Here is a 13,968-nt window from a genome sequence, read left to right as displayed (position 1 = left end):
AGCTCTTAGCTGTGAACCACCACTTTCTTTCATCTTGCCCTTAATATGCATTAATTAATTCTTCTGATTACTTGGGGCACCAGAAACGAGCTGTAAACACAACAAAGACATTATGTTGACATTATCATCTTTTAAGTTCAGTGGCAAACTTGTTAGCAAATGTGCTTATTTCAGAGCAATATTAGCATTCATTTGCATCATCTAACTGCTATCTGGCAAATCTAAGTCTGATATACACCCTTTTAGCTCTGTTCTGGTCTGCATCAGATCCTTAGGGAAATATTCTGCTGTATAGCAGTAAAATGCAAGCATATGTTCACATGGTAGCTGCTGATTTTCTGTGTTGGCTGTTTAATGATTGGCAGGTAGTGCATATCGGATTATCCTGCATTAGTTTTCTGATTAGAGCTGTGAAAATGATTAAAATAGTGAAGTTGTGTTACATAAAACCAAAACAACATGCTGAAAGAGCCTAAAATGTTCCATAAAGATGAGGGGAACTGCAGAGTTATGTGAAAATTTGTCACAACAATGCCTTTTACATTAGATTTTAACTTTATATTTTAGTATATTATAGTATCCACATACAAAAGAACCCACCTTCACAGCTTTTGTTGTTATCTTTAGGAATATTTACTCTAAGAATTGTTGATATACTTTACTGGCCTTGCTTCACTTCATATGAGATGCTTGGTTTTGTCTTCTTACACACACACCAATCACAAACGATAAATCCCACAGATTCAGGCAGGTTTTTACATCATACTGTGGTCTAATCTCATTTTGTGTAGTTGAACTGGTTCTACTGACGGTGAAAAACATTTGAACTCACAGTTCTGTTGAAAGTGAACTTACAGTGTTACTGCATATGGCTTGGTGCTGCCAATAAACTATAGGAAAACTGCAAACTATTGCTCTTTTTTTATCCAACGAGTGATTGAAAATGCTGTCAGGTTTTGTTTGCCTGTTAAGGTCACAACACTTCAGGATGTTTCTGTTTGTCTTTTCAGTTTGCATTTGCACAGAAACATGCTTCATTTTACACTGCAATGTAACTCAGCTGCATACACATATTAAAATGTTTACAATCTACAAGTAGATTAGCTTTGCATTTGATCTACATAAACAACTATTAAATGAAATCATCTTCGCTGGAGCTGTCAGTTGCCAGTTCTCTCTCATGCATTGATACTTTCGAAGTGTTTTCCTTCCTTCTTTGGCTGGTAAACAGCTGCTCGTGCTTAAGCAGTAAAATGTAAATCTTGACGCTGGCTGTTTACGTAGTGCAAGCTTCTAATCATGCAGACGTATAATTGAGTGACGTGTGGTGTCTTTATAGCTGTATTCAAAGGGCAGATCCCTGTATTTATGCCCCTCTCTCTCTCTCTCTCTCTCTCTCTCTCTCTCTCTCTCACTCTCTCTCTCTCTCTAAGATGGAAGTAGCTCCCTCTCATCCCAACAAGTTCATTAAATGAAGCATGTGTTTATTTGATTCCTATTGTAAGTTGTTAAAGTGTGAGGTCTGTACAGAGCTAAATGTTGCTTGCTGGCATACAAGTTTTATAACTGTATGGTGTTTTACTGTTATATAAGCATCAGGTATTAAGCTGTTTTCACCTTTTTTATTATGTGCAAGAACAAGCAAAAAGGTGGTACTGGCTTCAAAACAAATGCGCGTGTAAATACAATCCAGTCTTTGCATTTTTCTGATACAGAACAAGTGACAGTTGAGTTTTTACAGTGATTTGTCCTTTTATGGTTTAAAAAATCCTAACAAAAGCATTTAGACAATATGATAATCACGATATCTATACAAATGATATTGATAATTACAGATCTGGGTAAAGGACTACCACTCACTGCCTGATCAAAGCTCCCTTGTCCCCTATTTACATAGATAATTAAAACACAAACAAATAAACTGTGTGCCAATTTGCCAAATTGCTTGCACAACTTCTAGTCAGCAACCAACCTCAATGTGCTTCTCAATATTTGAAACATGCTAGCAATGTTTGGACCCGTTCTTGTGATCTATGACAGCCCATATAATCAGGAGGTGGACTTGTTGCTCAAATTAGTGGGTAGAGAAGTGTGCCACATGTTCAGTATCCATAAATATTGACTCCGGCTTTCGAGCTGGCCGTCTCTGACCTTGGTGGGTTTCCATTTTGGGACCAACCTATATGAAATGTGTCCCATTTGCCCACAATCTCTTTCATGAACTGTGCGCACGTGCTCAGCCTACCAGACATGCTTCTGCTGTCAAACACATGTGGATTGATGAAGATTTTATTGGTTTCCAAATTAAAAACACAACTTTGCTCGTGTGTGGAATTAGAGGTGAGTCACAGCAACAAATTGCTCCCTGGTTTCAAGCAACATCTCTGAAGATTATCTCCTTGTAGGCATGTTACTTTGTGTTAAGACTACAGATGGCTCAAGACAGAGGAATGTGGGCCCTGTGTCTCGCCAAGTTGCTGTTAACAGCAGGTGAAAGGCTAATAGTTGGATCTGCAGTGTCATCTCGGGGCTTCGTCTGCCCCCTGACTCCTGGAATGTACGTGATGACAAGAGAAGCCTGCACCATCCACATCCAGCAGCGCATGCATACACAGACAGACAAAACTGTGCACACACATGCAAAGAACTGTTGCATGCACAGGACCCTAGTAAACACAGGACAATAAACCACATCTTCTTCTCTTCCTCAGGATGTACGTATTAAAACAACAAAACACAGTCTGTCCTAACCTCCCTCAAATAACCTCAAACATTCCCCCTTGAATAGATTCATTATACTTTTGTTATAAGTGTTATGTATTACACATTGTTCTCCCTTAAGGGGGATTTCCATACAAGAATTAGATACATCTATTAACTGAAGCACAAGTACATGATAGTGGTTTACTGTACTGTATATTATTCTTTTGTTTACTGAAGATGATTTCCCCAACACTGAAGGATGAATAGAACATACCAATGATGAAATCTGACTTTTAAATGATTAGAAAAATATATACTAAGTATGATTTTTGTTCACCACTAACCAGAACTTTAGGTCAGCATTGTTTTCCACTCGTCAAAGAAGGATAATTATTAAGGGTGACATGGGTCAGAACATAACAAAGACAATTTAAATCAAACAGCAGCTAGAGAGAGTCAGAACAGGGTGATTCAAGACACAGCATTCAGATGTATGAAGCATAGACTGCAGACCCAAATCAAGAGACTGGTCATATTAGTCCTTGGTGCAGGGACAGAAGGATTTTCAAGAACTCAAGTTTAAGCTGATAACTACAGTCTATAGCTAAACAATTGTTATGAGGACGTACAGATGCTCTAATGTGTTGTTTTTTCAACCCACCTGTGGGTCATGGAAGACTTTGAATGTCTGACCAACGGATTACAAAATATTTACCTCATGTCAGCTGACGTTTTTTGCTGCAATTGATTCCCTCTTTCCTTCCTGCAGTCCAAAAGGTTAGATGTTACTTTTAAGAAACAATGCTTCATTACATTTTCAAGCTCCTTTGTATGGCAAAGACATTTTCTTTGCAATAGTGTGTGTTATACTGTAACGAAGTCAGAGTGTACCACCATAGAAACAACACTAGACCCTACATTGTTACATGTGTGTATAGAATTGAGATTAAACATAATTGTGGGAGACCAATGTTGTTCACTTGTATAATGATTTTCCTCCTGTAAGCTGTGACTAAACACATTATTGCAACTAGACATAACTTCAGAAAAACCTTTGTACTAATGGGTTGAGCGCCTTTTCCGTTTTAGTACAGTAAAATGTCTGAGCATCTCTGTTGTGATTTTAGGACAAAGACTTATGCTGCAACTTTGAGACTATGTACAGCCATCATGGACTAACAAATGTGTGCCTGAAGAAATGAATCCCTTTGTAGATGGTGGTGGTCATGTTGGGTTAAGACACTTTAAACTATTATTGCCTTCTTCAGTAGGTTGTTCATTTGTATTTCAGATAACATATCTCTAGTTTCCCTCTTTGACTGCCAAGGGTTTCACTCTATGATGTTGTCCTTTTAATCAGCATGTAATTGGATCAGTGGCAGCGATTAGATAAGCATGATGTATCTGGCTCACAACAATAACATATATGGTATCAGAGTCTCATGATCTTCTCACTCTGGGCATCACTGATCAAGTCCCTGAACAGCCTTGGCTAGACACAAGTTGTGCCAAAACACACACGAACAAACACATACACACACACACACACACAAAATGTGTAAATGTGCAGCAACACAGAAAGAAAAAGGGAGGAGAAAGCATCAGATAAAGCTCTCTCTTTCTAAACCTCACACTTGGGTAATTAAAGATACTCATGGCTTACTGTGTGAGGCCTAATCCCCCAAACTAAAGCAAGTAAATGCCAAGCAGCTTTTACCTGAGGTTGGGTTTAGAGGTTCACCGAGTGGTGTTTTGGCAACAGTAGAGACCTAACTATCAGTGCCAACAGATTAACACAACAATAGTGCAAATCCGAATGAATGTTCTCCCATACCCTGACTTTATGAATGAATGAAAGAATAAATTAATTAAGTAGACTGGAATAACTTTACTGAAAAGGTTTGGGAGAAACTGTATAACACTTTTATATGATTTGGGTAATTAAACAAACGGCAAAAGCAAGCTGGAAAGCAAAAAAGCATATGAGATTCACACCAAAAAAAAAAAAAATTATAATATCAGCTAGGGGAAGGCCAGGAAATAGTGCACACTCATGCAGGTGATGGCATGCACCTACGGGCCTCTCTGTATTTTAATTGCTAAGTGGATGATCTGGGATTATCCCTCATAAAATGTTATTGTTCTGAAAAAAGACAAAGATATCTTGTGATCTCTGTGGGATTTAATCTATTGCCATCTCTGCAAAGAAAACAGGTCTGGTGCTTTGGCCAAAACACAGCCCCCTGCCCCACCATCATCACGTAATGGAAGTTACTAGAGGGAATCAATGGGGGCTTTTCTTATGGAGATGACCCAAACATTAATGCTGTTGGCTACACCCTAAAGGCTAAATGCAACAAAGCAAAGTTTCTCTCATCCCTCTGTGCCACTCAGAACATGCACTGTACAAGTGCAACAGGTACTGTCCCAAGCCAAGATGCAGCTTTCAATGTAAATAAAGTCAATTTATATTAGACCAAGTAGCCTGTTTTACTCACTATTTTGGGTAAGTATAGTGTTTTAAAGTGAAAAACTACTGCCTTCTCAGGAACTTGATGTTGGGGTTCTCTTCAAACTGTCTCACTTTATAGATATGATACTCCAATATATATGAATTACTATGAACTGGGATAATTTTTTTTTTAAATGTCCACCCAGGAGAATACATGTAGAAGCACACACTTTGTATTTGCCCCACACACACTAGCACACACAGTGAAGTGCAGCAGAAGGATGTTATTTTGTATCTGCAGGATCTAATCCTTTAAGACCGCAAAAGCACACACTGTGAAGCCTTTATTGATTAGCCTTATTCCAAAAACGGAACATGTTTGAGCCTGCTATTAATATGTCTTGAAAAATTAAATCTTCATTGAAAGAATATTGATAACAAAACAAGGGCAAACTTGTTTCTTGCTGTGTGGTCAAATCCACAGGAATATTACACCATCTAGGGACTGTAACAAACCAATCTGACATCATTTGGATTTGGAAAATCACCTAAAAAGAAAGAACTGAAAACAACTGCTGTGTTTTAACTGTTGACTTTACAACTATTTCTATAGTGTGGATTTTTCTGGATACATAATATCATTGAGCAAGAGTTCTCAGTATGAGGAATCATTTATTTTCATAAAGTATAAAAGAATAATTTACTCAAATTGGACATTCCCTAAAAATGAATAGTCTCCCTGTCTGAACTCTACTGATCCATGCCCTAACAAAACAAAACGTTGCTGTGCGGGTTTCTGTGACAAATTCTTATTTTAAAAAACGTAGATGTGTTGACGGGGGTTTCTGTGGCTGTAATGTGTGTCTATTTTAACATCGTCAGACATAAAAAAAAAGGTTTGGAGGCTACAGGAGGTGCTTTATGGTGGACAAATGATTGACAGCCCGTGGTGACATCACTGTATGACAAAAAGAGTCGCTGGGGGAAGAGAAGGCACCAATCAATAGCACCACTACGCTGTGGCACACAGAGGAGAGCCGACGCGCTCCACGATCAGCAGCAACAAGGTCCACAGGAGCGACACTCGAGTGCGCTTATCGCTCCAAAAAGCCAGCTCCGCTCCACTTTTGCCTCAGCGAGCTGTTCTCGTTTAAAGATGTTCAACCAAGATGCTTTATACTTAGATCGGTCCTGCCTACGCGAACCCGCTTCCTCATAGACTTAACAGATTTTTTTTTTTTTTTTATTTCCGTACTGACCAAGACCTAACCCGAATTTGCAGCTGACGAGAATATGTGCAAGCGACGATCGGCGAAGGGCATGGGTTGTCTTTGGTCCCCCAAGGAGAAGAAACGTGGATTAAACGCGAATTAATGTGGAATTTATCGGAGCCCGAAGGTGGAACGACGACCGGACACAGCGCTTCCTCGTCAGGTAAAACAAGGCTGACGGGTTTTGCTAAACTCTTAAAGTACTCCCGAGAAGTCACATCTTAATAATTGTTGTCCAAAACAACTTCCTTCACGAGGAGACCTTTCCTTACAGCTGCAAATCGCAAGTTCTCCCACTAAATATACTTATAGGGTGTGTACGCAAAACTTATAGTGGTCTCGTTTCGGACCATGATGAAAAGTGTAACAATTTTTAAAAAGTTGGTTCTTTGGAAGTTGTGTTAGTCAGATGATATTTAGTTTTTGATGTTCCTGTCCCGGGCTACATCTGGCCCTGGTACGCACGTCAGATCTAACACCTGCGAGCCTTCTCAAAGTAACTCTATCCCTTATGATTATACATGACCGTCAAAGCCTCTGCAAATAGAGGCTTGTAGCACCGTCTGCCTGCCTCTCCTGCTGCTGTGTATTCTAACCCTCAATACATTCTTTTATGCTTCTTTCGGGCTATGCAGACTTGCATTCCTTTTCTTTTCATATCACTTTTCTCAACATGCTTTCGTATCGCTGCTAATGAAAGACTTTACTGCTGCAGTCTCCTCGCAACTTTCGTTCATTTGTCTCTCTAGTTATTTTTGTTCGTCTCTTTCACAACTTCTCCACCTTGATATTTCAATGCTTCTGTTCATGTTAGGATAATCTGCTGCTTCTGTTAGATGCGCTGTATTACCCGTGGGCTCTGTATTTATAGCCCCGTGTTTTTTTTGTTTGTTTGTTTTGTTTTGTTTTGTTTTTTTTTTGTTCTACTTCAGCGTGAAGTAACCTGCTCTCGTTTCTGTATAAGGGAATCACAGAGTTTGGGGAATGCTGTAGTGAAGCCCCTGCTGTGTCAATACCTCAGCGCTACTGTATTGACAGAAGCCAACTTTCTCCACAGGGACTGACTGATCATGGTCGCCGTGGTCCGCTCTCTCATGGTACTGCTGCTGGCTCAGGTGTTGCTGGAAGGTGCTACGGGACTAATTCCCGAGGTCGGCCGGAGGAAATACAGCGAATCCGGGAAGCAGACCCCAGAGCAGTCAGAGAGCTTCCTCAACGAGTTTGAGCTTCGGCTTCTCGGTATGTTTGGACTGAAGCGCAGACCCACCCCGAGCAAGCAAGCCGTGGTGCCGCAGTACATGGTGGACCTCTACCGCATGCACTCAGCAAACGGAGACCACAGCACTAAACGACCCAAGAGCATGGGAAAACACGCAGAGAGAGCCGCCAGCAAGGCCAACACGATTAGAAGCTTTCACCATGAAGGTACGTATTAGTGACATACCTTAACCTGTCAGCCGGAGAGCTCCTCTCTCAGACACCCCAAACCTATATTTAAACATGACTCAATGCGTCAAAACTGAACTTTAGAGTCCTCACTGTTTTATGGAGGGTTAGTCATTTACGCGTCCAAGTCATATGGAACTCTGAAATAAGTTTGGGATTGCTTAAATCTCACTGACATGATTTACAAACAATCATTTCATGCACAATTAAATTAAAACTCAAATAGTGACGCAGTCTCTTTAACCAAACATTCCCCTGGCGCAGCTGTCACAAGTTTCAAAAACATCAAGGGGTGGTTGTATCCTTGGGGTAATTTGTTTCTTAATAATTGATGGTGTTTGCGTGCGCTCTGAAAACAGTTTTTCCTGACACGCACCACGGGAGCAGGATAAAGGGCGGTGTGCCTTTGGGCAGGTGACAGTCATCACACTGTTACTTCAATAACACACGACACAACATTATACTAACACGCGTTATGACAAAATCATCGTGTCAGGCTGCATTCTGAGTCATTTCTAACAGGACTGAAATTAGTCCTTGGTAAAAGAGGCGGAGGGCTTGTGCGCCTTATTCTTTCCAAATCACCCCTCTCTGCGCTGTGCGCCATTACGCACGTTCCAATAACACCATAATTGCTCACTTAGTTTATATGCTGGATACGGGCTAATTCTTGTTCGGCAAAATTCGGCATTTCAGTTCAATTCCTTTTTACTTAAAAGATAACAGCTCAGATGAACAAGACTTACTGAAGCTTCCTAGATCCTGGGTCCAGGAGTCATACAGTGTATGTTTATACAATGTTTCTGATGAAGTGTGCTACTGTAAACAGTCAAAAATAATCTAACAGGTGACATTTAAACATAGCCATTGCTTTATTTATATACACATTTATCTGCAAATCAACAATGGCACACCTGGTGATAACATTTAAATGATTTATGTGTGATAAAGAAGATTCCAACCTATGCTGTCAAACATAAAAGAATTATGTATCAACCATTTAATTTCCTATGAGCCATGTTTCAGTTTTTACATCCTACAAGTTAGTGCGACCATAGGGGCTGCATACAGAGTCCTTATACAGAGTTCTAAGTGTTTGAGTGGGGAAGTTTCCATTAGGGGTGAGTCAGAGGGGTGGTAGGGTGGTTGAGTGGTTGCTTGGTTGCTCTCCAGAGGCCTAGTGCAATGACACCCAGTGGCTACACTGACACATTACAAACAAACCTGGCCCGGGGAGCAAGGCTGAGTGACTGCTCCCTGCCCACTACTGGAAACCTCTGCACCCAGCCAGCACACACCTTGACACCACCAGCTATTATGAATGTATTCAGACTATGTTTACATATGCTCCCCTGGCTTTTTCACCCATTGCTAACAGGGCTCCAGGGTTATTAGTCTTCCCATCTCAAGACGTGCGATTGATGGCTACTCCATATAATAAGCATGTATCTACAGATGTAAGCGTAGCACATCAAAGCAAGCAGCTCTAATCATTCACCACATCTGCCTGCTGATATTAATTTCACTAGGATAATTAGTTTCACTGCTATCAGTTTTCAAAAATAACCATTTTCCATGCCAAATAGAACATTTCCACTATTACACAGGAAGTGGCTGCCAGAGACAGGTCCATGATGAATGACCTAACATTAGCCTTTATCTTTTGTTTTGGCATGCAGCTCAAAAAGAAATTAGGAATGTTGATACACTCATATGTGTGGTTCACACGTTTCTGACAAGCCTAAACTTGTTCACACAGCCTTTCCTCCATGAAGAGACAGACAGGGAGAGAGTGAGAGTACAGGCGCAGATAGAAGCAGAGAAATAGAGGTGAAGAGAAGACGACAGAATGAAAAGAGGATTTGGGGCTAAGAGAACAGAGGGAGAAGGGGATTTGGGAGCTGAGGAAAGAAAGAAAGAGGGGGATTGGGGATGGAGGAGAGGGAAAGAGGGACAAGGGGCTTTCCCACATCAAATGAGGAATGATAGGCCTAATTGAGGTCTTTGTGCCTGTGGAAGGAGGTTTAGGGCGAGATGGTGGAATTTCCTAAATGCCTCCTTTGAAAAGGCACAGAGTTCAAAGTTTGTGTTTATTTTACCACACCAAACAGATTAAAAAGTGTGTCTATACATCATCTATGATCTTCATAAAGCAGGCGTTCAAAGTGGCACTGCATCAAAGAAGAATTAAGCTTTTAATAGGTTTTCTATCATTTACTGCACACTATAGACAGGAACAGCAAAGATCTTAAGCATATATGTACTGTCTTTAATATACTTTTATTTAAAGAGGGGATAACAGTTCCTGCCTTAGAACTGCAGAAGTTAATAATAAAATATTCAACACTGTATATAGTTTAATTGCTTTTAGAAAGAATTATGAACATCTGCATACCATTTCAATACTGAGACTTCTGTAAAGGTTAATGCAACTGTTGACATTTGTGTTAGTGTTTACCTAATCAATTTTAAATTGATTTCCATATTACTCTTTTTCCATACTGACATTTGATGATACTTCAACGTATGGTACTTTTTTCATGCATGCTGATGTGGGGATTGTATGCAGCAGTCAATTCTCATAAGGCAAATGTGCCATTAGAAGTAAGATTGACTTGCCTGTCTGATTTTATCAACAAATAGAAGCTCACTGAGCTCACTGCTTTCATCTTCTGACATTTAACTATGTAAATTTATGAGCATGACATTAATGACTGGCATGAGAATTTGACTGCTATTACAGAGTCATACATGCAAATTGTTGATGTATGCGTTATGCCTGTGTGACAATGGCCCACACCTACTCACTATAACCACGTGTCAGCTTGGCTGGCTAAACAGAAAGAAAGCTGCAACTTGTGTGTGGGTGTACTGTGTGCGTGTGTGTCAGTGAGAGAGAGGGAGAAAAAGAAACCATGTGGGAAACCATCCTTGGCCAATCTTTCCCTCCTCAAAGTGGAACTATGAAGCTAACTAGGCTTTAATCATAGATGTTGTTTCTCATTCTTGTACCATGCATAAATGCTTTGTTGCATCCTTGGCATGCATTTCACACCCCTATCATTTAACACTATGTTTGTCTCTCTGCTGTCTTTTGTAGAGTCTATGGAGGCCCTGGCCAGCCTGAAAGGAAAAACCACCCAGCAGTTCTACTTTAACCTCACTTCTATCCCTGACGAGGAGCTCATCACTTCTGCAGAACTACGTATCTACAGGGATCAGGTCATGGGAACTGCAACCCACAACAATAGCTCCAGAAACACACTAGGGCAAACTAGAGATGGTGCTCATTCAGGTGGCTTCCATCGTATCAACATTTACGAGATATTCGGAGTTCCTGCCACAAATGGTGGGGAACCTCTGGTTCGTCTGCTGGACACGCGGCTAGTACAGGACTCTTTAAGCCGCTGGGAGAGTTTTGATGTCAGCCCTGCTGTATCTCAGTGGACCTCTGGGAAAGGCCACAACCATGGCTTTATGGTGGAGGCGATTCACCCAGAGGAAGGGGAAATGGATGGGGAACATACCCACAGACATAGTAGGCACGTTAGGGTAAGCCGGTCACTGCACCAGGACCAGGACTCATGGCCTCAGGCCCGGCCCTTGCTGGTGACATATGGTCACGATGGCCGTGGAGATTCAGTACTTCACACACGAGAAAAACGTCAGGCAGCACTCCGCAAACAACGCAGGAAGCACCAGCATAAAGCAAGCTGCAAGAGGCATGCCCTGTATGTGGACTTCAGTGATGTGGGGTGGAACGAGTGGATAGTGGCACCCCCAGGCTATCATGCCTATTATTGCCAGGGGGAATGTCCGTTCCCCCTAGCAGACCACCTCAATTCTACCAATCATGCCATTGTGCAGACACTAGTCAACTCAGTCAACTCAAACATCCCCAGAGCTTGTTGTGTGCCCACTGACCTCAGCCCAATCTCCCTGCTGTACCTGGATGAATATGAGAAAGTCATCCTGAAAAATTACCAGGACATGGTGGTGGAGGGATGTGGCTGCCGGTGAGAAATTGACAGTGGTATGGACAGAAAGAAACTGACTGAAAGACATCAAAGGTTACTATGGACACCCAGTTTCCCAATGAAGACGTTTATTTATATGAAAGAAAGACAAAACAGAGCTATTGTGGAAGAAGAAAAAACTATATATGAATATATTTATGTCTACATAAAGTTGGGAAAATAAATATTTTAATCAGAGAAATATTCCTTTACTGGTTTTGAAAATGTATTTCTGATGTACATTTTGAAATGGGTGCAATACCACATGAAGTATAATGCTCAGATTTTTATTTTGTATTTATTTCTATTATAACCACTTTATTTGTAAATAAATAATGCGTATTTATCTTGAAAAAAATTGGTCACTCCAATTTTCCAAGATCAGTTACAGTGAATTAACCATTGTTGATGTATCTGTGGCAGGGTCCAGGGGCCAGTGACTAACATTAATAACAGTTTCAAATTCTGACAGAAATTAGCTACAAAAATATAACAAGACAAGAAGCTAACACTTACACTAATTACAAACCAAGCACTTAACTCTTTTGGTAAAAGTAATTGGAAACCAACAGCGATTGAATTGCAGAGAGGAAAGTAACAGGGCCATGGTGCCACTGGTGTAATTAAATGCAGTAGGGTGTAGGGTCACGGGACAGAGTGACAACTTAAAAGCTGACAAATGTGATAGACTCCCATGGGAGGATTAGAAAAACATGCAAGTATGTTTTCATTCATTATATGCCACTGAAAAAATATCTGGGAAGGCTTTTCTAAAAATTACCTTGTTTTAGAAATGAAAAAAAGCAAATCTGCAGTGCTTCTAAGGAAGGTCTGATAGGACGAAAATGTATTTATCATGATATTCAAGACTGAAAGATTTGAAACTATGGAAGCAAGAAATGGGCCTACTGGCACTTTAATTAAGACAAACAAACACACACCTGCACCTGTCAACAAACTGCACATGCTCAGACAAATTCGGCCCGACATCAGAGTTGGGTTTGCTTCCTTTGTCGTCTCTGAGTCATGAAAGCTCTGATCTATTTCAGCACTAAAGGAAAAAATCCAGGAGTGTTTCACAAAACAAGCCAACAGCAGCAGATAGTGAATTGCAACAGAAACAATACTATGGACTGATGCCAAAAACAGCTTAAGAGTCACGTTTTATTCACTAAGACAGCTGGCATGGTTAACAGATTGTACGTTGCTGTAAGACAGTTTGAAACATGAACACCTGAGTCAATATCGTCATTCTACCATGGTTTTGGTGGACACAGTGTAATATGTAATATGTAGACCAAAGTGAACTGACTAAAACTGCTCCAGAAAGACAAATGAAAATTTATAGTGTAGCCACAATAGCAGATCAGATAATGAGAGGGAGAAGAGAAACACAGACGGAGAGTTTTTGACTGACTGCATTTTCTGCTGTGTTTGCATTAGAAAGGGTTTGGAGGGATCACAAGGCAGCTCAAAATGCTCTAAATAGAATGTTTTTTATGTGAGCGCACATTGGGACCGTGGAATGTTGGTTTTCAATCTCAGACACATGCATACGCTTGCATGGAAAACCAAAGCGCTTGTTTTTTCAATCATCTATTCAAGGGTTTTCTGGTGGGCTTTTTCTCCTTCAAAAACAAATGTGCCTTGAACAAAGATAGGGTTGTTACATACATAGAAAATGTAAATCAAAACATTTAGAAGGAGCTGTGAGAGCATTCACAGGCAGTAAAAACACCAAAATGGACCTCAAATCATGTCTGTTTACCCATTCTTAACCTCCAACAGTGTACAGCACTAGTCTACACTAGATGATGCAACTATCCAATTATTTTATACCCTTCTAACATACACATACACACACACCTCTTCCTCCTCCTACCACAGTTTCAGTTTCAATCTTCTGCATGTGTTATTTTATTCCACCTTGCATCTCCACCCCCTTGGTCTCATCTGGTGTCCATTTCTCCTCTGCGGACCACACCATACCACAACCCTGCACATGGGCTACATATACCTCTGCCAGTAGCAGCACAATTTTAATGAACTTCAGGAGGAAGTCCCTTCGCGGGCAAACTTA

At 40.6% G+C, this 13,968-nt stretch overlaps 1 protein-coding gene across 1 annotated transcript; it reads left to right on the top strand.

The window, feature by feature from the left end:
* Window positions 1-6,168: 6,168 nt before the first annotated feature.
* Window positions 6,169-12,240, top strand: bmp2b (bone morphogenetic protein 2b). Its single transcript, XM_026319496.1, has 3 exons — window positions 6,169-6,589; window positions 7,484-7,851; window positions 10,973-12,240. Exons 2-3 carry the CDS (start codon window positions 7,497-7,499, stop codon window positions 11,890-11,892), a joined length of 1,275 nt encoding a protein of 424 aa, XP_026175281.1. The 5' UTR covers window positions 6,169-6,589; window positions 7,484-7,496; the 3' UTR covers window positions 11,893-12,240.
* The last annotated feature ends 1,728 nt before the right edge of the window (window positions 12,241-13,968 follow it).

This window comes from Mastacembelus armatus, chromosome 24, assembly GCF_900324485.2.
Source record: "Mastacembelus armatus chromosome 24, fMasArm1.2, whole genome shotgun sequence".
In the NCBI taxonomy this organism is placed as follows: domain Eukaryota; kingdom Metazoa; phylum Chordata; class Actinopteri; order Synbranchiformes; family Mastacembelidae; genus Mastacembelus; species Mastacembelus armatus.
This window is presented reverse-complemented; position numbering and strand designations above follow the sequence as displayed.